The 26318-nt window shown below is 40.0% G+C and overlaps 1 protein-coding gene across 1 annotated transcript in view; it reads left to right on the top strand.

Annotated features, from left to right (window-relative positions):
* The window catches only part of LOC128658546 (dynein axonemal heavy chain 11-like), a 1692686-nt gene that overhangs the window by 1276792 nt on the left and 389576 nt on the right, over positions 1-26318 (top strand). The window contains 1 exon segment of the mRNA XM_053712841.1: positions 9899-10022. Coding sequence (XP_053568816.1) covers positions 9899-10022 — 124 coding nt within the window.

Genomic DNA, 26318 nt, shown 5'->3' with positions numbered 1-26318 from the left:
ATTTTGCTAATAGCGGGTCAATCATGGTGCCTACTTTAGACTAATAGTTAAAAGTTAATCAGCCCTCGGATTGTAAGGGCTTAGCTTATTTTTTATATAATTCAAAGTATGCCCATGTTGATCTATATATCTATATACAACTAATATGCATGACTGGGTTTAAGTGTTTTTAATTTTCTTACCGCTACCACTGTGTGAATGTTGGTTCCTAGTTGCTTTAATAAAGATTATAAGGTATGAATGCTATGGAACTTTTTAAAAAAATATAATATAAAATCTATCTGAATCCATTATTTGGAGTTTATATGATATACAATCTGTGGCAATCTCTGCTGTGAATTCTATTGTATTCCTCATACAATTAGTTTTTCTAGTTGTTTACAAATGCACATACGTATATTCTGTGAATTCTTGCACATGCTCAGTAGGAGCTGGTGACTCAAACAGTGTAAATATAAAAAGACTGCACATTTTTTTTTAATGGATGTAAATTGGAAAGTTGTTTATAATTCCCTGCTCTATCTGAATAATTCAAGTTTAATTTGACCTGAGTGTCCCTTTAACTATTTAATAACTATCTAGCTAAAAAGATACAAAAGTACCTGTAAAATAAAACCTAACCTAAGTTACAATAACACATAACACTACACTATAATTAAATAAATTTACTAAATTTAATACAATTAAATAAATTAAATTAAATTAGCTAAAGTACAAAAAAAACACTAAATTACAGAAAATAATAAACAAATTACAGATATTTAAACTAATTACACCTAATCTAATAGCCCTATCAAAATAAAAAAGCCCCCCAAAATAAAAAAAACCCTAGCCTAAACTTAACTACCAATAGCCCTTAAAAGGGTCTTTTGCGGGGCATTGCCGCAAAGTAATCAGCTCTTTTACCTGTAAAAAAATACAAACAATCCCCCAACAGTAAAACCCACCACCCACACAACCAACCCCCCAAATAAAAGCCTAACTAAAAACACCTAAGCTCCCCATTGCCCTGAAAAGGGCATTTGGATGGGTATTGCCCTTAAAAGGGCAGTTAGCTCTTTTGCGGCCCAAAGTCCCTAACCTAAAAATAAAACCCACCACACCCTTAAAAAAACCTAACACTAACCCCCCTGAAGATTGACTTACTGTTCTGAAGATCCGACATCCATCCTCAAGGAAGCAGCAGAAGTCTTCATCCAACCGGGTCGAAGTCCTCAACGAAGCTGGGAGAAGTCTTCATCCAAGCCAGGTGAAGTGGTCCTCCAGACGGGCAGAAGTCTTCATCCAGACAGCATCTTCTATCTTCATCCATCCGATGTGGAGGGGGTCCATCTTCAAGACATCCGACGCAGAGCATCCTCTTCATCCGACGACTACCCGACGAATGAAGGTTCCTTTAAGTGTCGTCATCCAAGATGGCGTCCCTTAGATTCCGATTGGCTGATAGAATTCTATCAGGCAATCGGAATTAAGGTAGAAAAAATCCTATTGGCTGATGCAATCAGTTAATAGGATTGAAGTTCAATCCTATTTGCTGATCCAAACAGCCAATAGGATTGAGCTCGCATTCTATTGGCTGATTGGAACAGCCAATTGAATGCAAGCTCAATCCTATTGGCTGATTGCATCAGCCAATAGGATTTTTTCTACCTTAATTCCAATTAACTGATAGAATTTTATCAGCCAATCGGAATCTAAGGGACGCCATCTTGGATGACATCACTTAAACGTACCTTAATTTGTCGTTAGTCCGTAGGATGAAGAGGATGCTCCGCGTCGGATGTCTTGAAGATGGACCTCTCCGCATCGGATGGATGAAGATAGAAGATGCCGTCTGGATGAAGACTTCTGCCCGTCTGGAGGACAACTTCGCCCGGCTTGGATGAAGACTTCTCCCGGCTTCGTTGAGGACTTCGGCCCGGTTGGATGAAGACTTCTGCTGCTTCCTTGAAGATCGATGTCCGGTCTTCAGAACTGTAAGTCGATATTCAGGGGGTTAGTGTTAGGGTTTTTTAAGGATGTATTGGGTGGGTTTTATCTTTAGATTAGGGGTTTGGGCAGCAAAAGAGCTAACTGCCCTTTTAAGGGCAATGCCCATCCAAATGCCCTTTTCAGGGCAATGGGGAGCTTAGTTTTTTTTAGCTAGCTTTTTATTTGGGGGGCTTGTTGTGTGTGGTGGGTTTTACTGTTGGGGGGTGCTTGTATTTTTTTTTTTACAGGTAAAAGAGCTGATTACTTTGGGGCAATGCCCCGCAAAAGGCCCTTTTAAGGGCTATTGGTAGTTAAGTTTATGCTAGAGGATTTTTTTATTTTGGGGGGGGGGGCTTTTTTTTATTTTGATATTAGGTTAGGTGTAATTAGTTTAAATATCTTGTAATTTGTTTATTATGTTCTGTAATTTAGTGGGGTTTTTTTTGTACTTTAGCTAATTTAATTTAGTTTAGGTAATTGTATTTAATTTAGTTAATTTATTTAATTGTAGTGTAGTATTAGGTGTTATTGTAACTTAGGTTAGGTTTTATTTTACAGGTACTTTTGTATTTATTTTAGCAAGGTAGTTATTAAATAGTTAATAACTATTTAGTAACTATTCTACCTAGTTAAAATAAATACAAACTTGCCTGTAAAATAAAAATAAACCCTAAGCTAGCTACAATGTAACTTTTAGTTATATTGTAGCTAGCTTAGGGTTTATTTTACAGGTAAGTATTTCGTTTTAAATAGGAATAATGTAGTTAATGATAGGAATTTTATTTAGATTTATTTAAATTATATTTGTTAGGGAGTGTTAGGGTTAGGTTTAGACTTAGGTTTAAGGGTTAATACATTTAGTATAGTGGCGGCGACGTTGGGGGCGGCAGATTAGGGGTTAATAAATGTAGGTAGGTGGCGGCGATGTTAGGGATGGCAGATTAGGGGTTAATAATATTTAATGAATGTTTGCGAGGCATGAGTGTGGCGGTTTAGGCGTTAATATGTTTATTATAGTGGCGGGGACGTTGGGGGCGGCAGATTAGGGGTTAATAAGTGTAGGTAGGTGGCGGCGACATTGGGGGTGGCAGATTAGGGGTTAATAAATATAATGTAGGTGGCGGCGATGTTGGGGGCAGCAGATTAGGGGTTCATAAGTAAAATGTAGGTGGCAGCGGTGTTCGGAGCGGCAGATTTTGGGTTAATAAATATAATGCAGGTGTCAGCGATGTCGGGGGCGGAAGATTAGGGGTTAATAAGTGTAAGATATGGGGTGTTTAGACTCGGGGTTCATGTTAGGGTGTTAGGTGTAGATATAAATTTTATTTCCCCATAGGAATCAATGGGGCTGCGTTACTGAGTTTTACGCTGCTTTTTTGCAGGTGTTTGCAGGACTTTTTCTCAGCCGGCTCTCCCTGTTTATTCCTATGGGGAAATCGTGCATGAGCACATACGACCAGCTCACCGCTGACTTAAGCAGCGCTGGTATTGGAGTGTGGTAATGAGCAAAATTTTGCTCAAAGTTCACTTCTTGTCTTTTAACGACGGGTTTGTAAAAACTCATAATACCAGAGCTGCAGGTCAGTGAGCGGTGAGAAAAAAACTGCTCATTAGCTCCGCATAGCCTCTAACGCAAAACTTGTAATCTAGCCGTAAGTGTCTTGAGGTGTCGAATGTGCAGTCAAAACAGCCTTGAAACGGTATTGAAAAGTGTATCAGAATTGGTTGTTATTGCTGAGGATCTGAAAACATGTTTTCGGGTGCTGGAAAGAGTCGAAAAGGCCTCAGCCAATAGATTGTGATTAAGGCCATAGTAAGATATAAGGGTAGATTTATCAAGCAGCGGATGCTGCAATCTACCCCCGAAGTTTCTGGCTTGCCAGAAACTTAAGTTAAGAAGCAGTGATCGTAATACCGCTGCTCCTTAACTCATCCGCCACCTCTGAGGTGGCGGACTGCAATCATCCCGATCAGATATGATTGGGATGATTGACACTCCCTGCTAGCTGCCGATTAGCCGTGAATGTGCAGTGGGTGGCATTGCACAAGCATTTCAACAGAAATGCTTGTACAATGTTAAATGCCGACAGTGTGTGCTGTCGGCATTTAGCGATGTCGGGCGGACATGATCCACTACAGTGGATCATGTCCGACCGAAATTTAATAAATCTACCCCTAAGTCACTAATGTAAAAATGACATGCTCTAAACAATAAAAGCTTGTCATTTTTTAAATTAGTATGTCCCTTTAGGCGTGCAAGTGATTAGCGTCATTCAAACATAGCCTGTTGAACTGAAGTCTTCCATTTACAGGTACATTATGGGCCCGATCCGATATAAATCGTCACCCGCAAAAGCCGGCGATGCCAACATTTGCGCTGTTTTGGTATCCTATATACGGCGTAACTTAGAAGTTACGCGCGTAGATTTCTGCCTTCGCCCGTAGTTTTTTGGCCCATAGACTGACATACAAAACACGCGCAGTTTGGTATCCAATATACAACGTAAGTACTTACGCGCGCAGATTTCAGAAAATCTACTCCAATCTCATCTCGCCACAAATTTCAGCCGCAGGAACCCTTGCACTGACTTAGAAACCAACGTAACTCTCTGAAGGCCTAACAAGTGCATGCTTAACAACATACATATCAGCAGCTTGATCACAAATAGTTAACCTCTTAAAAGCATTTATTATTCCTGCCCCTGCAAGTTTGTCAAACCAATCACAAAGGGGTGCATCATGGGGCACAGGGGGACATCATGGGGCACAAGGGATGCTGGAAGCCCTACAATCCCCTGTTGTTCTGTCTACACATGCTGATTCTATAGTTGCTGCTGAGGTCCATGGTGATGGTGCTGCCCCTGCTGCAGCTGGTCATCGAATTACATACTGCGGAGTTCCACTGCATGTAAGTGAAACTACTACATCCCACCCCCATTCCCTTAACCACTCTAATTACTGGAAATATATAATTAGTTCAAATCATGTTTTGGTCACTATGATTTATTGACAATCATTTTGAGGAATGAAAATGGATGTTTATACCTTATGTTCACACCTTCTGTAAAAACATTATTATTTAGATATATATACCCATGTGCAGGGATAGGCAAGGTGTCCTTCACTAAAACTCTTTACCTTAGAAAATGTCAGCAACAACCTTGGCTCGTGCCTATCCCTGCACATGGGTCTATTTCTATTGGATGTGAGAAACCTTGATTTACATCTTAAAAGTGAATATCACTATATGTACCCTTCATACACAACTATGTGATGTGGTTTAGAGAACATGAATATGTCATAAACATGATGATATTACCTTTTCTGGGCCATTTCCACACAGGCCTTATTATATTTTTCAAAGATATTAGTGTACTAAAACACCCCTCACATGTATGTGGATGACAATTATATGGTAAATAACAGAGGACAAGATTTAGGATGAAATATAACAATATTTATTTTCTTTTAGGCTTCTTAGATGAGGGGGCTGAGGGGCCTGGAGTGGTTCTCCTGCCTCTCCTGGGTTGTGTGGATTCAGAGGATCCTACAGGAGTGCTGGCCACAGATGAGATGCTGGAGGCAATGTCCTGCTGGTGTGTGAAATGCTCCACCAACACACCCAACAGTTGGTTTTGTTCCCTCCATCTGTTGTCACTCTGAATCTGCATGCCAGAAATAACTCTCAGCATCTGAGATTGATTCTGGACCATAGCACTTAAAGATGCTGCCATGTCCCGTTGCAGCTCAATGGAACGCTGTTGTAAAGTCTGTTGGCTCCTGTAAAACCTGCGTTGGTCCCTCTGCATTCTCTCGCAGGTTGATGTGAGACTCTCGCAGGTTACTGTTTGCCTCCTCTGTAGGGCAATGTATTCATCGCCCATGGCGGAAGTCAGCGGATCTATGGGCTCTTCCCCAGCAGGGACTCTAGGTGCCTGTTCAATTTCAATATCTTCAGCTGCTGGTGCTGCCTGTGGGATGATCTCAGCTGCTGGTGCTGCCTGTGGAATAACCACAGCTGCTGGTGCTGCCTGTGGGATGATCTCAGCTGCTGGTGCTGCCTGTGGGATAATCACAGCTGCTGGTGCTGCCTGTGGAATCACAGCTGCTGGTGCTGCCTGTGGGATGATCTCAGCTGCTGGTGCTGCCTGTGGGATGATCTCAGCTGCTGGAGCTCTTCCAAGTGCAGCAGATGGTGTGCACCCACTCAGCCTGGTGGTAGAATCCCTGAGTGGGCTGATATTGTTGGGGGGGGGTAAAGGCATCTACCCTTCGGGGCTGATTTGGCTCCCCCTCCAAGCCAAAGGAATAGTCCTCCGGCCAGGGCTCCTGCCAGGTATCCTCATGTAATGCTGGCGGCATGACATCCGGATTTTCAATAGAGGCAGTCCAACCCAGATCATGCCTGGCATACTCCTGCTGGACTCTCCGGACCGGTGGTCGAGGTGGAGAAATACTTTGTGGCGGTGGTGGAGGTGGATGCATGGGCGTTGGCACCCTGGTGACTGGAGGTTCTGTGGAGGAGTCAAATGATGAGAGGGATTAGTACAGTCAGATATATATCCATGTGGGCATACAATGTACATGCTAGGGCCTATACACATTCTCATCTCAAACTCTATAACATGCATGTGCACATTGAGATTTGTGATGTGAGGGTTTTTAATATGCAAAGTATGCATGTATGTGTTTCATACAATAGTTCTGTGTACATGTCAGTGATGGCGAAAATGTGTTCTTTAAGTGACACTATGGTTGTGACGACTATAGTGTCCATTTACTGAAAACTCTACATGTGACTTGTGGCCTGTGTTACTCTGAGATATGTTAGTATTTCACTATTCCACCTCATATCATGAATTTCAATGTGTTAAGTAGCATTAAATGGACATTAAACCCATTTTGATTCTTTCATGATTCAGCTAGAGCATGCAATTGTAAACAACTTTGTAATTTACTTCCATTACCTAATTTGCTTCATTCCCTTGATATTCTTAGCTGAAAAGCATATCTAGATAGGCTCAGAAGCTGCTGATTGTTGGATGCACATCAATGCCTCGTGTGATTGCCTCACCCATGTGCATTGATATTTAATAAACAAAGAATAAGAAAATAATGAAGCAAATTAGATAATAGAAGTAAATTGGGATGTTGTTGAAAACTGTATTCTCTATCTGAATAATGAAATAAAAAGATTTGGTTTCATGTACCTTTAATGTTAAATCTCATTGTAGATGTTTTTGTTAGTAGGCCAAATACCATGCTCCTCATTGTGTACATGAATGTGTGACATTATAGGATGTTATATCTCAAATACATATAATACTGGTGTGTGGGATGTTACTCACCAGCATGCTGCGCTGATGTTGCAATCCCTGAGTCATGAGCCCCTGGAAGTCCACGGAATGCTGTGACGCTCAGGGACCTACGAATCAGCTCCTGCCACTCATTATATTCCGCCTCATGGTGAGGCCCACCTCCTGTTGCCCTCTGGGACATTGCTTCTTGGCCCATCTTCTCCTTAACTCTCCTCTTACAGTCGTTCCACCTCTTCTTTAGGCCATCCACATTCCTCCTCTGCTGGGACACACCATTAACAGCCTCCTCCACCTTCAGCCAGACATCTTTATGCCTACGGGCAACTCCTTTGCCCTTCTCTTGGCCAAAGAGGGCAGTATGGTTCTCCAGGACAGCCTGGACTAGAGCGAGGTTTTCAGCGAATGTGAAGTTGGGGCACCTCATACACTCATCGCCCCTGGAATGTCCCTGGTGTGGGTTCCTCCCTATCTTCTCCCTCCTCCCCCCTTCTATCTCCATGTGCACCCTCTATCCCTCTTCTGAGTGTGCCTGGCCTTGGGGCAACCCCACTCCCATCCTCCCTTCTAGCTCTCCCTCTCCCCACTCCGCTCACTCCCTGACGGGGACCCTGCTGCTCCTCCTGTCCATAATCCTCTCCCTGCAACTCCCCTTCCCTCCTCCCCCCCGCCCTAGCTCTCCCTGACATCCTCACACTTCACACACTCACACACTCACTCCCACTTCAATCACACATAATCACAACCAAACACTCAGCCTTTCACACTGTAAAAGATAAATAAAATGTGTAAGGTGTTATAAAAAAAAAAGTGTTGTGTATTTTGTATATGTGTGTATGCAAAATGTGTGCAATATATAAAAAAGTGACAGTAATGTAAAAGCTTAACAAATCCACGAAATCCGACCTAACTAAATATTATGCAATGCGCCTCTCTCTCTACTTTAACGACTTTCTCCTACTCACTGTATTGTGCTGTAGCTCCAAGAACCGACCAAACACACTAAAGAAAATGGCGGCTGCGCAGGGGTTTAAGTATGAATTTTGAATGTCGTAATTGCGTGGCGCATCTCTTAGAACTGGCCGTTATTTTTTATGATTCGTAGGCTAATTTGCATAAAACTACACTTTATTGAGACTTTACGTGAACAAAATACTGGCGTAAGTACTTGCGACGACTAAAATGTGTACTTGCGCACATTTTAGCTGATCGCAGGTTTTTCCTACTTATGCCAGTTTAGCATCTGACGGCGCAGTATATTGGATAGGTCGAGTTGCGAGGTGAAATTACGGGCGGCGCGGGTTCCCTCGCTTGCGCCACAAACTACGCTGCATATCGGATCGTGCCCTATAAGTATATCTCTCTTTTCCTCAACAGACCTGGATGATGAAACTTTAGACTTTGGGATTCGGTTAAAGGAAAAGAAAAGCCTAACAGATCATTTTCACAAAATAGTTCCTTTTCCTTCACTGCTCTGGATCTTTTAGAGCGGTCGCGGACTGCACTGCAGCACAATAAGTTATAGGCACATTTATAGCGCTGTTAGCTAATGTAGCTGTCACTGATTGCAGGATGCATTTGCCTCTTCTAGCCTTACACAGCAGAGTATATACAAACACACATGTACAGACCGATAGATAGAGCGAGATATGAGAAATAAGCCTTTGGGGCATATTTATCAAGCTCCGAATGGAGCTTGATGCCCCGTGTTTCTGGCGAGAAATAGCATAGAAACAGCATTTATGAAGCAGCGGTCACAAAGACCGCTGCTCCATAACCTGTCCGCCTGCTCTGAGCAGGCGGACAGACATTGCCACAATACAACCCGATCGAGTACGATCGGGTTGATTGACACCGCGCTGCTGGTGGCCCATTGGCCGCGAGTCTGCAGGGGGCGGCGTTGCACCAGCAGCTCTTGTGAGCTGCTGATGCAATGCTGAATACGGCGAGCGTATTGCTGTCCGTATTCAGCAAGGTCTGGCGGACATGCTCCGCACTGTCGGATCAGGTCCGCCAGACCTTGATAACTAGAGGTCTTTAGCTCTAAGCAAGAAAATATGGTGTCTGTAACAATCATTAAGTGACATGTGGTTTAGTAGATCTTATTGTACTGGTGTTTTGTTTTTTCTTCATTTCCAATCAGTAACTGTATTATTATGGTACTGTGGTTCAGTAACCATTTCATGGGTTACTGATAGTAGAAGCTGTTGTGTAATTTATTGCAATATTCCTCCATTTGCCTAGAATTCTGATTAATTATGTATTGAAGTGAAAGTGGAAAAATAAGCAATTAAATAGCACTGATCTTTTAATATCTAAAAAAATAAAGTGCTGACCAGACGCTGACAGAGTTAGAATTTGCAGCCATGAGGTTTGAGTATGTATCCCAGATAACCAGTTAACCACGTGACCTAACTCACCAGCTAGCAGTTCTGTTTAGCATTAATGTTATACTAATATGTAATGCTGAATACAAAAACAGATGTATTTGCTAAACACTAGGGTCAGGGCAATGACTAACAGCACCAAGTAAATGTATTTACATGAACCCTATGTACAATATATATCCACATTAGTTATATATATAAGTAATATATTCTATCTCATTTCAGAGTGACATAGCTACACTGTATTTCAAAGTTGGAGTGAAGAATATTGGAACAGTGTTTTTGCACACAGATGCCCAGATACCCGATGAGAGATTTCTCGTTCTAATTAATGACATGCTTGCTTCAGGTACAGTGAGTGTTTCTGTGTGCTTTTACAGTTTGTGTTCATTCCCATATTCTTGGTATTGTTATTAACAGTTTATAGAATAGGGACTTTTCTGATTTGGCTGTTGGAATATATATATATATATATATATATATATATATATATATATATATATACGCAGTGCTTTTTTTGTAAAAGAAAAGGTGCCGGTACTCATTAATTTTTGATTGATATTTTCTGCTTAGTAACTTTGAGTAAAGCAAAGGAACAAGATTATTTACAATGTTTGTATGATTTTGCAGCCCCTACTTGTGAAAACTAGAGTATTTACATGATAATTAAAAATATTACCTCTTATGAGTTGGCAAAAATAGCACTGTATATATATATATATATATATATATATATATATATATATATATATATATATATATATATATATATATATTTATATATATATATATATCTACTATATATATATCTACTGTATGTATATATATATATATATATATATGTATATATATATATATATATATATATATATATATACATACTGTATATAAACACATAAATACATACACACACTAGATGGCAGACGTATGTGGACACCCTTATTAATTATTGAATTTGAGTGTTTCAGCCACACTCACTGTAAACTGGTGCATAAAATCCAGCACATAGCTATGAAATCTCCAGAGACAGTACAATGGGTCATACTGAAGAGCTAAAATGTGACACTGTCATAGGATGACTCTTATCACATGTTACTTTGTCAAATCTCTACCCTACTAGATCTACCCTAGTCAACTGCAAGTGCTATGATTGTTAAGTGGAAAGATCAATAAGCAACAATAGCCCAGCTGTGAAAACAAACTTACAGGGCTCCATTTATCATGTGCCGGGCAGACTTTGCTTTCATGGACCTTGCACGCCCAGCCTCGAGGCAAAGCTACTGCTTGTGCAATGCGGTCCCCTGCTTGCAAATTCCAACAGACACACTCCGAAATATTGTGGAAAGCATTTGCCAAAAGAGGAGTGGTTGTTTATCCAAAAAGGGGGAAGCAACTCTATATTATTGCCTATGATTTTGGAATGGAATGTCCAACAATCTCATATAGGTGTCATTGTAAGGTGCCCACATACTTTTGGCTATACAGTGTACGGTAGTTTGTGTATTTATGTATACAAGCTCATCTTTTCTGTATACAACAGACACACATAAATTATCGCCTAGATTTAGAGTTTGGCGTTAGCCGTCAAAACCAGCGTTAGAGGCTCCTAACGCTGGTTTTGGGCTATTGCTGGTAGTCAGTCAGGAAAGGGTCTAACACTCACTTTCCAGCCACAAATTTTCCATACCGCAGATCCCCCTACGCCATTTGCGTATCCTATCTTTTCAATGGGATCTTTCTAACGCCGGTATTTAGAGTCTTGGCTGAAGTGAGCGTTAGAAATCTAACAACAAAACTCCAGCCGCAAAGAAAAGCCAGGAGTTAAGAGCTTTCTGGGCTAACGCCGGTTCACAAAGCTCTTAACTACGGTGCTCTAAAGTACACTAACACCCATAAACTACCTATGTACCCCTAAACCAAGGTCCCCCCACATCGCAGCCACTCTATTAAATTTTTTTAACCCCTAATCTGCCGACCGCACACCGCCGCCACCTACATTATCCCTATGTACCCCTAATCTGCTGCCCCTAACACCGCCGACCCCTATTTTATATTTATTAACCCCTAATCTGCCGCCCCCAATGTCGCCTCCACCTACCTCCAATTATTAACCCCTAATCTTCCGACCGGACCTCACCGCTACTCTAATAAATGTATTAACCCCTAAAGCTAAGTCTAACCCTAACCCTAACACCCCCCTAAGTTAAATATAATTTAAATCTAACAAAATAAATTAACTCTTATTAAATAAATTATTCCTATTTAAAGCTAAATACTTACCTGTAAAATAAATCCTAATATAGCTACAATATAAATTATAATTATATTGTAGCTATTTTAGGATTTATATTTATTTTACAGGCAACTTTGTATTTATTTTAACCAGGTACAATAGCTATTAAATAGTTAATAACTATTTAATAGTTACCTAGTTAAAATAATTACAAAATTACCTGTAAAATAAATCCTAACCTAAGTTACAATTAAACCTAACACTACACTATCAATAAATTAATTAAATAAAATACCTACAAATAAATACAATTAAACCTAACACTACACTATCAATAAATTAATTAAATATAATACCTACAAATAAATACAATTAAATAAACTAACTAAAGTACAAAAAATAAAAAAAGAACTAAGTTACAAAAAATAAAAAAATATTTACAAACATTAGAAAAATATTACAACAATTTTAAGCTAATTACACCTACTCTAATCCCCCTAATAAAATAACAAAGCCCCCCAAAATAAAAAATGCCCTACCCTATTCTAAAATAAAAATAGAAAAGCTCTTTTACCTTACCATCCCTTAAAAGGGCCTTTTGCAGGGCATGCCCCAAAGAATTCAGCTCTTTTGCCTGAAAAAAAACATACAATACCCCCCTCAACATTACAACCCACCACCCACATACCCCTAATCTAACCCAAACCCCCCCTAAATAAACCTAACACTAAGCGCCTGAATATCTTCCGACCTTATCTTCACCACACCGGGTATCACCGATCCGTCCAGACTCCGATGTCTTGATCCAAGCCCAAGCGGGGGCTGAAGACGTCCATCCTCCGGCTGAAGTCTTGATCCAAGCGGCGGCTGAAGAAGTCCATCATCGGGCAGAAGTCTTCATCCTATCCGGGCAGAAGAGGACATCCGGACCGGCAAACATCTTCATCCAAGCGGCATCTTCTATCTTCTTCCATCCGACGACGAGCGGCTCCATCTTCAAGACCTCCGGCGCGGATCCATCCTCTTCTTCCGACGACTAGACGACGAATGAAGGTTCATTTAAGGGACGTCATCCAAGATGGCGTCCCTCGAATTCCGATTGGCTGATAGGATTCTATCAGCCAATCGGAATTAAGGTAGGAAAATTCTGATTGGCTGATGGAATCAGCCAATCAGATTCAAGTTTAATCCGATTGGCTGATTGGATCAGCCAATCAGATTGAGCTCACATTCTATTGGCTGATCGGAACAGCCAATAGAATGCAAGCTCACTCTGATTGGCTGATTGGATCAGCCAATCGGATTGAACTTGAATCTGATTGGCTGATTCCATCAGCCAATCAGAATTTTCCTACCTTAATCCCGATTGGCTGATAGAATCCTATCAGCCAATCGGAATTCGAGGGACCCCATCTTGGATGACGTCCCTTAAAGGAACCTTCATTCGTCGTCTAGTCGTCGGAAGAAGAGGATGGATCCGCGCCGGAGGTCTTGAAGATGGAGCCGCTCGTCATCGGATGGAAGAACATAGAAGATGCCGCTTGGATGAAGATGTCTACCGGTCCGGATCTCCTCCTCTGCCCGGATAGGATGAAGACTTCTGCCCGAAGATGGACTTCTTCAGCCGTCGCTTGGATCAAGACTTCAGCCAGAGGATGGACGTCTTCAGCCCCCGCTTGAGCTTGGATCAAGACATCGGAGCCTGGACCGATCGGTGATACCCGGTGTGGTGAAGATAAGGTCGGAAGATATTCAGGCGCTTAGTGTTAGGTTTATTTAGGGGGGGTTTGGGTTAGATTAGGGGTATGGAAGATCTTCAGGGGCTTAGTGTTAGGTTTTTTGTTGGGGGGGGGGTATTGTATGTTTTTTTTTCCAGGCAAAAGAGCTGAATTCTTTGGGGCATGCCCCGCAAAAGGCCCTTTTAAGGGCTGGTAAGGTAAAAGAGCTTTTCTATTTTAATTTTAGAATAGGGTAGGGCATTTTTTTATTTTGGGGGGCTTTGTTATTTTATTAGGGGGCTTAGAGTAGGTGTAATTAGTTTAAAATTGTTGTAATATTTTTCTAATGTTTGTAAATATTTTTTTATTTTTTGTAACTTAGTTCTTTTTTATTTTTTGTACTTTAGTTAGTTTAATTGTATTTATTTGTAGGTATTGTATTTAATTAATTTATTGATAGTGTAGTGTTAGGTTTAATTGTAACTTAGGTTAGGATTTATTTTACAGGTAATTTTGTAATTATTTTAACTAGGTAGCTATTAAATAGTTAATAACTATTTATTAGCTATTGTACCTGGTTAAAATAAATACAAAGTTGCCTGTAAAATAAATATTAATCCTAAAATAGCTACAATATAATTATAATTTATATTGTAGCTATATTCGGATTTATTTTACAGGTAAGTATTTAGCTTTAAATAGGAATAATTTATTTAATAAGAGTTAATTTATTTCTTTAGAATAACATTATATTTAACTTAGGGGGGTGTTAGGGTTAGGGTTAGACTTAGCTTTAGGGGTTAATACATTTATTATAGTAGCGGTGAGGTCCGGTTGGCAGATTAGGGGTTAATAATTGTAGGTAGGTGTCAGTGACGTTGAGGGGGGCAGATTAGGGGTTAATAAATATAATATAGGGGTTGGCGGTGTTAGGGGCAGCAGATTAGGGGTACATAGGGATAACGTAGGTGGCGGCGGTGTACGGAGCGGCAGATTAGGGGTTAATAATAATATGCAGGGGTCAGCGATAGCGGGGGCAGCAGATTAGGGGTTAATAAGTGAAAGGTTAGGGGTGTTTAGACTCGGGGTTCATGTTAGGGTGTTAGGTGCAGACATAGGAAGTGTTTTCCCATAGGAAACAATGGGGCTGCGTTAGGAGCTGAACGCTGCTTTTTTGCAGTTGTTAGGTTTTTTTTCAGCTCAAAATGCCCCATCCTATGGGGGAATCGTGCATGAGCACGTTTTTGAAGCTGGCCGCGTCCGTAAGCACCGCTGGTATTTAGATTTGCAGTGGCTGTAAATTATGCTCTACGCTCCCTTTTTGGAGCCTAACGCAGCCCTTCTGTGAACTCTAAATACCAGCGGTATTTAAAAGGTGCGGGGGGAAAAAAGCCAGCGTTAGCTACGCGGGTCATTACCGACAAAAATCTAAATCTAGCCGTATATTTATTTTTATATATATATAGTAGTACACTAATCTCGGATGACATAGAAATTAAAGAGGACAACTTTAGAATTTTCACTGTTTCCTATCTTTAACTTTGCGGACTAGTAGCCTTTTCCCTCTGGGCAAGTAGCTTTTAACCCCTAACTAGTAACCCATAGTGATATTTTTCCACCACTGTGTGTATGTATGTATGTATGTATGTATATATATATATATGTACAAGTTTGAATACACATATCTTGTATATTGTGTGTGTGTGTATATATGTATACATTTGGTACTTACCTATTATACCTTATTATGCATTAAAAAGATTATCTGTGGAGGTTATGGAAAAGTGAGTGGGGGAATTTCTTCTGATAAGCCTGTCAACACAGACTAATTTATTAAATGAATGTTAATGATAATATGCAGACAATGTATCTAATGGGTGAGTAATTCAGCTATATTGCTTCTTGGAATGCATTTTTAAATAATAGAAATGACAAATGAGAGAAACAGGAAGAGAAAAAAACAACCTTACACAAGATATTCATGATCAAAACAGTTCAGAAATATAAGATTTTAAATGAACCCAGGGCAGTAGGGGTTTGAATAGGCTTCATCAGTAGATGTGAGAGGTCACCTCTGCGGATCTGTAATAGGAGCTGTTATGTCACCTCTTTGACACAAGTGAAACAAGCTGCTTAATATAATGAGTTGCAATCAGCAATAATTCGGTTTATTATGAATTTATTTATTTTTTTTACATAGGTTTTTATCTTTACTTGTTTCAGCAAAATCTGTGATCAGCTCACCTCCATGGTACATTTAAACAGTGCTAGTCTTTTACTGATCTGCATTAGCTCTAGACTGGCTGATAGGATGCAACCATTATAAAGAGCTACACATATCTCAAAACAGAGTACTTCAATATTTATTTATCTTTTACTTGAATGGTTACATTTTGTCTTAAATACCTTGCCCCCAACACCAGTATAGAAAGTAACATTAGATTATCAGCCCTGTCAGTGTGTTGTGATTTATATTTATTTGCAGTGTTCTTTTTGCATGTGTATGTTTTACATGTGGGGAGCACTTAAATCCTGACTTTGGAGCTGCTGAAGTTGCTCCTTTTTACCTGACAAGAATCTAAAATGGACCATCTATACTATAATAGCGTTTATAATGTCCGTCGGCAATTGCGCACGCATCCTCAATGGAATGTTGGCAGCTCAAGGCAGCCAACAGAATTCACCTGGATGCAGCTGCAGCAAAGGCAAACGGAGCATTAGAAAAAAAATCAAAAACACCGCTCACACGAAGTATAAAAAAAAAACCTCCCACACGAAGTATTAACACCCACACCGCAAACCCACAAATCGCAAAATAATAAAATAATTAACCCCTTACTTGTCAACCACCCACATCACAATAAACCTAATTACCCTATTAACCCCTAAACCGCAAAACCCCACATCGCAATAAACATAATTAACCTATTAACCCCTAAACCGCAAAACCCCCACATTGCAATAAACCTAATTTCCCTATTAACCCCTAAACTGCAAAAACCCCACATCGCAATAAAACTAATTAACCTATTAACCCCTAAACTGAAAACCCCCCACATCGCAATAAACCTAATTAACCTATTAACCCCTTAAACTGCCAAAACCCACAGCGCAAATAACTAATTAAATTATTAAGCCCCCTAACACCCCCTAACCTAACACCCCTTAAATTAACCCAAATTACCTAAACTAAAAAAATACTAAAGTTACAAAAAATAAAAAAGCTACAATTACAAAAAATAAAAAAGGCTAACATTGCAGGAAATAAAAAACCAAATTACCAAAGTTTAAAAAATTAAACTAAACCCTATGAAAATAAAAAGGACCCCAAAATAAAAACACCCCCTAATCTAAGAATAAACTACCAATAGCCCTTAAAAGGGCCTTTTGTAGGGTATTGCCCTAAGTTTATCAGCTCTTTTAAGAATTAAACATACTAAGACCCCCTAACGGTAAAACCCCCCACCCACCAAACCCCCCAAAATAAAAAAACCTAAAACTATCCATTGCCCTGAAAAGGACATTTGTATGGGCTTTGCCCTAAGTTTATCAGATCTTTTAAGAATTAAACATACTAAGACCCCCTAACGGTAAAACCCCCCACCCACCAAACCCCCCAAAATAAAAAACCTAACACTAAAAAACCTAAACTATCCATTGCCCTGAAAAGGACATTTGTATGGGCATTGCCCTTAAAAGGCCATTCAGCTCTTTTGCTGCCCATCCCTAATCTAAAAAAAAAAACTAACACTAAAACCCCAAATAGATACTCACGGGTCCTGAAGTCCGGCGGAAAAGGTCCTCTTCCCATGCAGTGAAGTCTTCTTCCAAGTGGCCGACATCTTCTTCCAAGCGGGGACCTCTTCTTTCTTCATCTAGGACAGCGGAACTGAAGACCGGCGATGGCAGAACTGTAGACTGGTGTTATGGGGTCTTAGTATGTTTAATTCTTAAAAGAGCTGTTAAACTTAGAGCAATGCCCTACAAAATGCTCTTTTAAGGGCTATTGGTAGTTTATTCTTAGATTAGGGGGTGTTTTTATTTTGGGGGTGCTTTTTTATTTTCTTAGGGATTAGGTTTAATTTTTTAAACTTTGGTAATTTAGTTTTTTTATTTTCTGTAATATTATATTTTTTTATTTTCTGTAACTTTAGCTTAATTTAAACTAAGGTTTATTTTTTAAATTTTTGGGGGTTAGACAGGTTTTTTAGTGTTAGGTTTATTTATTTTGGGGGGTTTGGTAGGTGGTGGGTTTTACTGCTAGGGGGGACTTAGAATTGTTGGTAACTGCAAAAGAGCTGTTTAACTTAGGGCAATGCCCTACAAAAAGCCCTTTTAAGGGCTATTGGTAGTTTAGTATTAGATTAGGGGGAGTTTCTATTTTGGGGGGCTTTTTATTTTCATAGGAATTAGGTTTAATTTTTTTATTTTTGATAATTTGTTTATTTTTTTCTGTAATTCTATTTTTTTATTTTTTATTAACAACACATAGACTGCCCTCTGGACAGGCTTACCAGCTAGTTATTAATAAATGTAGGAAGGGAAGTTGCTACATTTTTAAGTGTGTCTTGTACTTCTTTTTTTGGCCTGCACCATGAAAAGTATTTTCTATTTACCCCTCTCATCTGGGCTAATATTACTTCTGCTTGTCCTCACTATCTCACATACAGTCCTTCTGCTCACACTTTTTTATATTATCTGATTCACTGCTCTCTCACTGCTCTCTAATTCCCTCATTATCACTGTCCATCTCTTTTTTCCTCTCTCATTCCTCCCCTCACCACTCATACGGTAAAAAAAAGTGTTTTTGTTAGAATAAAAAGTGTGTTTTAGAAGAAAAAAAAAAGTGTATGTGTTAGGAGAGGAAAAAACATAATTTATGTAAGAACTTACCTGATAAATTCATTTCTTACATATTGGCAAGAGTCCATGAGCTAGTGACGTATGGGATATACAATCCTACCAGGAGGGGCAAAATTTCCCAAACCTCAAAATGCCTATAAATACACCCCTCACCACACCCACAATTCAGTTTAATGAATAGCCAAGTAGTGGGGTGATAAAGAAAGGAGTACAAAGCATCAGCAAAGGAATTTGGAAATAATTGTGCTTTATACAAAAAAATCATAACCACCATAAAAAGGGTGGACCTCATGGACTCTTGCCAATATGAAAGAAATTAATTTATCAGGTAAGTTCTTACATAAATTATGTTTTCTTTCATGTAATTGGCAAGTGTCCATGAGCTAGTATGGGATATCAATACCCAAGATGTGGAACTCCACGCAAGAGTCACTAGAGAGGGAGGGATACAAATAAACAATAGCCAAATGCTGAAAAAATAATCCACAACCCAAAATATAAGTTATTCTCATGAAGAAAAGAAAAACTTAAAACATCAGCAGAAGAATCAAACTGAAACAACTGCCTGAAGAACTTTTCTACCAAAAATTGCTTCAGAAGAAGCAAATACATCAAAACGGTAGAATTTAGTAAATGTATGCAAAGAGAACCAAGTCGCTGCTTTGCATATCTGATCAACTGAAGCTTCATTCTTAAAAGCCCACAAAGTGGAGACTGATCTAGTAGAATGAGCTGTAATTCTCTGAGGCGGGCCTGACCCGACTCCAAATAAGCTTGACTAATCAAAAGCTTTAACCAAGAGGCCAAGGAAATAGCAGAGGCCTTCTGACCTTTCCTAGCACCAGAAAATATAACAAATAGACTAGAAGTCTTCCTGAAATCTTTAGTAGCTTCAACAGAATATTTCAAAACTCTCACCACATCCAAAGAATGTAAGGATCTTTCCAAAGAATTCTTAGGATTAGGACACAAGGAAGGGACAACAAATTTTCTCTACTAATGTTGTTAGCATTCACAACCTTAGGTAAAAAATTAAAATGAAGTCTGCAAAACCGACTTATCCTGATGAAAAATCAGAAAAAGAGATTCACAAGAAAGAGCAGATTGCTCAGAAACTCTTCTAGCAGAAGAGATGGCAAAAAAGAACAACACTTTCCAGGAAAGTAGTTAATGTCCAAAGAATGCATAGGCTCAAATGGAGGAGCATGTAAAGCCCTCAAAACCAAATTAAGACTCCAAAGAGGAGAGATTGATTTAATGACAGGCTTAAATACGAACTAAAGTATGTACAAAACAGTGAATATCAGGAATTTTAGCAATTTTTCTGGGAATAAAACAGATAGAGCAGAGATTTGTCCCTTCAAAGAACTTGCAGACAAAACCTTATCCAAACTATCCTGATGAAACTGTAAAATTCTTGCAACTCTAAAAGAATGCCAAGAGAATTTATGAGAGCACCATAAAATGTAAGTCTTCCAAACTCGATAATAAATCTTTCAAGAGACAAATTTACGAACATAGTATTAATCACTGAGTCAGAGAAACCTCTATAACTTAGCACTAAGCAATCAATTTCCATACCTTCAAATTTAATGATTTGAAAATCTGATGGAAAAACGGACCTTGAGACAGTAGGTCCGGCCTTAACAGAAGTGGCCAAGGTTGGCAGCTGGACATCCGAACAAGACCCACATACTAAAACCTGTGAGGCCATGCTGGAGCCACCAGCAACTCAAACGATTGTTCCATGATGATTCTGGAGATCACTCTTGGAAGAAGAACTAGAGGTGGGAAAATATAAGCAGGTTGATAACACCAAGGAAGTGTCAGCGCACCCACTGTTTCTGCCTGAAAATCCCTGAACCTGGACAGGCATCTGGGAAGTCTCATGTTTAGATGAGAGGCCATCAGAAGACCCCATTTCTGAACAATCTGAGAAAACACATCTGGATGACTCCCCAGAATGTAAAGTCTGACGGCTGAGATAATCCGCCTCCCAATGTCTATACCTGGGATATGCACCGCAGAAATTAGACAGGAGCTGGATTCCGCCCAAGCAAGTATCCAAGATACTTCTTTCATAGCTTGTGGACTGTGAGTCCCTGCTGATTGACAAATGCCACTGTATGTGATATTGTCTGTTTGAAAATAAATTAGCAGTTCTCTCTTCAACAGAGGCCAAAACTGAAGAGCTCTGAGAATTGCACAGAGTTCTAAAATATTGATTGGTAATCTCGCCTCTTGAGATTTCCAAACCCCTTGCGCTGTCAGAGATCCCCAAACAGCTCCCCAACCTAAAAGACTTGCATCTGTAAAGATCATAGTTCAGGTTAGCCGAACAAAGAAGCCCCTTGAACTAAACGCTGGCGATTTACCACCACATCAGAGAGTGTCAAACATTGGGATTTAAGGATATTAATTGTGATATCTTTGTATAATCCCTGCGCCATGGATTCAGCAAACAAAGCTGGAGAGGTCTCATATGAGAACGAGCAAAGGAAATCGCCACCTCCATAGGAGGCAAAGTTTGTAAAACTGAATTGTGGGTGTGGTGAGTGGTGTATTTATAGGCATTTTTAGGTTTGGAAAACTTTGCCCCTCCTGGTAGGATTGTATATCCCATACGTCACTAGCTCATGGACTCCTGCCAAATACATAAAAGAAAGCATGTGTTTTAGAAGAAAAAAAAAGCATGTGTGTATTAGAAGAAAAAACAGTGTGTGTTAGGAGAGGAAAAAACGTGTGTGTTAGAAGAAAAAAAGTGTGTGTGTATTAGAAGAAAAAAAAAGTGTGTGTGCTTTAGATGAAAAAAAAGTGTGTGTCCATTAGGGCCCCGATCCAATATGCAGCGTCGCCCGCAAAAGCCGGCGACGCCAAATTTTGCACTGGTTTGGTATCACATATACGGCGTAACATAGAATTTATGCTCGTATATTTCTGCCTTCGGCCTAGGTTTTTTGGCCCATAGACAGGTATACCAAACCAGCGTAGTTTGGTATCCAATATACAGCATAAGGACTTACGTGGCGAAAATGGAGAAATCTTACTCCATTTTCACCTCGCCACAAATTGCAGGCATAGTAAGCCTTACGCTGTGTATTGGAGCCCCGTAACTCCCTAAACTACCTGCAAAATAAAACACCTAACGCATGCGCAATGTCTATCTACCTATCAACCGCGATCCCCCGCCGCAATCCCTAATAAAGTATTAAACCCCTAAACCGCCGCCCCCGGACCCCGCCGCCACCTACATTACCTACCCCCTAATGTGAGCCCCTTACACCGCCGCCACCTATATTAACTACCCCCTAATGTGAGCCCCTTACTCCGCCGCAACCTACATTACCTACCCCCTAATGTGATCTCCTTGAACCGCCACCACCTACATTACCTACCCCCTAATGTGATCTCCTTACACCGCCGCCACCTACATTACCTACCCCCTAATGTAATCTCCTTACACCGCAGCCACCTACATTACCTACCCCCTAATGTGAGCTCCTACCCTACCGCCAGCTATATTAAAATTTTTAATCCCTAATCTAATCCCCCTACCCCGCCGCCACCTATATTAACTATATTAACCCTAATTATGTTAGGGTTAATATAGTTAATATAGTTATTATATTATATATATTAACTATATTAACCCTAATTATATTAGGGTTATTATAGTTAATATAGTTATTATATTATATAGTTAATCAGCCAATCAGCCAATCAGATTGAGCGTGCATTCTATTGGCTGATCGGAACAGCCAATAGAATGCGAGCTCAATCTGATTGGCTGATTGGATCAGCCAATCGGATTGAACTTGAATCTGATTGGCTGATTGAATCAGCCAATCAGATTTTCTTACCTTAATTCCGATTGGCTGATAGAATCCTATCAGCCAATCGGAATTCAAGGGACGCCATCTTGGATGACGTCATTTAAAGGAAACTTCATTCGTCTTTCAGTCGTCGGGCCAGCTGGATGTTCCGCGTCAGAGGTCGGAAGAAAGAAGATTGAAGATGCCGCTTGGAGGAAGACTTCGCCCCGATGGAGGACCTCTTCTTTGCCGCTTGGATGAAGACATCACCGGGATGGAAGACTTCTTTTTTGCCGCTTGGATAAAGACATCGCCGGGATGGAGGACCACATCTGGATGAAGAGTTCGGCCCGGCTGGGTGAAGACGACTCAAGGTAAGGAGATCTTCTGGGGGTTAGTGTTAGGTTTTTTTAAGGGGGGTTTGGGTGGGTTTAGAGTAGGGGTATGTGGGTGGTGGGTTGTAATGTTGGGGGTGGTATTGTGTTTTTTTTACAGGCAAAAGAGCTGATTACTTTGGGGAAATGCCCCGCAAAAAGCCCTTTTAAGGGCTGGTAAAAGAGCTGGTTACTTTTTAATTTAGAATAGGGTAGGGCATTTTTTTTTATTTTGGGGGGCTTTATTATTTTATTAGGGGGCTTAGATTAGGTGTAAGTAGCTTAAAATTCTTGTAATCTTTTTTTATTTTTTGTAATTTAGTGTTTGTTTGTTTTTTGTAATTTAGTTTAGTGTATTTAATTGTATTTTAGTTTAGATATTTGTAGTTTATTTAATTTATTGATAGTGTAGGTGTGTTTGTAACTTTGGTTAGGATTTATTTTACAGGTAAATTGGTAATTCTTTTAACTAGGTAGCTATTAAATAGTTATTAACTATTTAATAGCTATTGTACCTAGTTAAAATAAATACCAAGTTACCTGTAAAATAAGTATAAACCGTAAAATAGCTACAATGTAATTAATAATTATATTGTAGCTATCTTAGGGTTTATTTTATAGGTAAGTATTTAGATTTAAATAGTAATAATTTAGTTAATATTATTAATATTATTTAGATTTATTTTAATAATAATTAAGTTAGGGGTGTTAGAGTTAGATAGGGTTAATATAGTTAATATATATATATATATATATATATATATATATATATATATATATATAATACAATAACTATATTAACTATATTAACCCTAATATAATTAGGGTTAATATAGTTAATATATATAATATAATAACTATATTAACTAAATGAACCCTAATATAATTAGGGTTAATATAGTTAATATAGGTGGCGGCGGTGTAGGGGGATTAGATTAGGGGGTAATACATTTATTATAGGTGGCGGCAGTGTAGGGGGATTTAGATTAGAGGCAAAAGAGCTGATTACTTTGTGCCAATGCCCCGCAAAAAGCCCTTTTAAGGGCTGGTAAAAGAGCTGGTTACTTTAGGGCAATGGCCCGCAAAAAAGCCCTTTTAAGGGCTGGCAATAGAGCTGTTTACTTTGGGGCAATGCCACGCAAAAAGCCCTTTTCAGGGCTATTTGTAGGGTTAGACTTAGGTTTAGGGGGATTAAATTAGGGGTTAATAATTTTAATATACCTGGCGGCGGGGTAGGGGGATTAAATTAGGGGTTAATAATTTTAATATAGCTGGCAGCGGGGTAGGGGGATTAGATTAGGGGTTAATAATTTTAATATAGCTGGCGGCGGGGTAGGAGCTCACATTAGGGGGTAGGTAATTTAGGTGGCGGCGGTGTAAGGAGATCACATTAGGGGGTAGGTAATGTAGGTGGCGGCGGTGTAAGGAGATCACATTAGGGGGTAGGTAATGTAGGTGGCGGCGGTGTAAGGAGATCACATTAGGGGGTAGGTAATGTAGGTGGCAGCGGTGTAAGGAGATCACATTAGAGGGTAGGTAATGTAGGTGGCGGCGGAGTAAGGGGCTCACATTAGGGGGTAGTTAATATAGGTGGCGGCGGTGTAAGGGGCTCACATTAGGGGGTAGGTAATGTAGGTGGCGGCGGAGTAAGGGGCTCACATTAGGGGGTAGGTAATGTAGGTGGCGCATCCGGGAGCGGCGGTTTAGGGGTTAATAACTTTATTAGGTGCGGCGAGGTCCGGGAGCGGCGGTATAGGGGTTAATGCATTTATTATTAGGAGTGAGAGGGGGGATTAATAGAGGGGTATACATGTCGGGCTATGTTTGGGAGGCGTGTTAGACAGTACGGGAGATTTAATACTTTAGTCAGTTTTTTTAGGCGCCGGCAGTTTCTAAAGTGCCGTAAGTCACTGGCGACTCCAGAAATTTGTACTTACGCAGATTTCTAGACATCGCTAGTTTGTCAGACTTACGGCACTTTAGTATATGGGATAGCTTGAGTTGCGAGCTGAAACTCCGTATATCGGATCGCGCCTCTGATGAATAAAAAGTGTGTGTGTTAGGAGAGGAAAAGGCGTGTGTGTTAGAGGGAAAAAAGTGTGTGTGTATTAGATGAAAAAAAAGTGTGTGTGTTAGGAGAGGAAAAAGTGTGTGTGTTAGGAGAGAAGAAAAGTGCGTATGTGTGTTGTATTTTGGCTGTGCATTTATATGTTCATGTTTGTGCGTCCCTATTATTCTAACTATTCAACTAAAATGTATATAATTAGTATTGGCTTATATATTGTACAATATGTATTGGTCTGTATTTATATTTATTTGACCTATTAGTTGATTCCAAGATAAAGATGAAACTTTAGTGCCAGACTCAAATGTACCTTCTGTTAGTGCACTTATTATTCTTGCTTTAGCAACATGCAATCAGGCAGCAAGAAGCTAATTTACTATAATTGTTTTTTGTCTTAAAAATGATAGATTATTTTGACAGACAATTCTGTTGTGTTTTATACCTTAACAAGATTTTGCTAAAGAGACAATTAAGGTATAAAATGTATATGAAGTGTAGTCTTGTTGGTTACTGTCCATTATATCAGTGCTAAATACCTATACCAATTATTTTTAAACTGAAAATAATAAAGAAGGTGTTTTAATTTTTTCCTTGATTCCTGTTTGAATGTTGCTAAAGCAACTATAATACAGCAGGCAACAAGTGCTGTAACAAAAAGTATCCACGTGTTTCAACCCCAGGGTTTCTTCTTTTGTGCTAGTAATGCTACTGGCAGGAGTCAGAGACCTCTAGTTATCAAGCCGTCTACCTCAAATATGCTGGAATTCCGCAGCGTATTTGTGGCGAGGCTGATTCGCCTAAGTTATCAAGCCCTAGATACCGGCAAAAGTGGAATTTAGTGACGTAAGCTTTGATCCGCCAGACTCAGTCCGACACAGATCGATTCTTACGTCACTCCAGATGTTCCGCACACAAGTGCGGCACAATCTGACTACTTTTGCTAGTTATCAAAAAACTAGCAGGTACGCTCTGCACTTTTACGGCCCAGCATACCTGGTTTTCAAACCGCCGCCCTGGAGGAGGCGGATCACATAGGAATCAATGGGAGTCTGACCATAGCGAAAGTTCATGTTCGCTGCTGCCAGACATCCCATTCATTCCTATGGGAGCTGTCTACACCTAACACCCTAACATGTACCCCGAGTCTAAACACCCCTAATCTGCCCGCCCTACACCGCCGCAACTAAATAAAGTTATTACCCCCTAAACCGCCGCTCCCGGACACCGCCGCAGCTATAATAAATATGTTAACCCCTAAACCGCCGCTCCCGGTCCCCGCCGCAACTACAATATATGTATTAACCCCTAAACACGCCGCCACCTACATTATACCTATTAACCCCTATCCTGCCCCCCCCCTATACCACCGCCCTCTATAATAAAGTTATTAACCCCTATCCTGCGGATCCCGGACCTCGCCGCAACTAAATAAATAGTTTTATCCCTAAACCGCCGCTCCCGGACCCCGCCGCAACCTATATTAAACTTATTAACCCCTAATCTGCCCCCCTACACCGTCGCCACCTATAATAAATTTATTAACCCCTATCCTGCCCCCCCTACACCACTGCCACTGTAAT

Source organism: Bombina bombina, chromosome 1 (genome assembly GCF_027579735.1).
Source record: "Bombina bombina isolate aBomBom1 chromosome 1, aBomBom1.pri, whole genome shotgun sequence".
Taxonomy (NCBI): domain Eukaryota; kingdom Metazoa; phylum Chordata; class Amphibia; order Anura; family Bombinatoridae; genus Bombina; species Bombina bombina.
The sequence above is the reverse complement of the archived record's forward strand: the minus strand, read 5'-3'. Positions and strand labels throughout refer to the sequence as shown.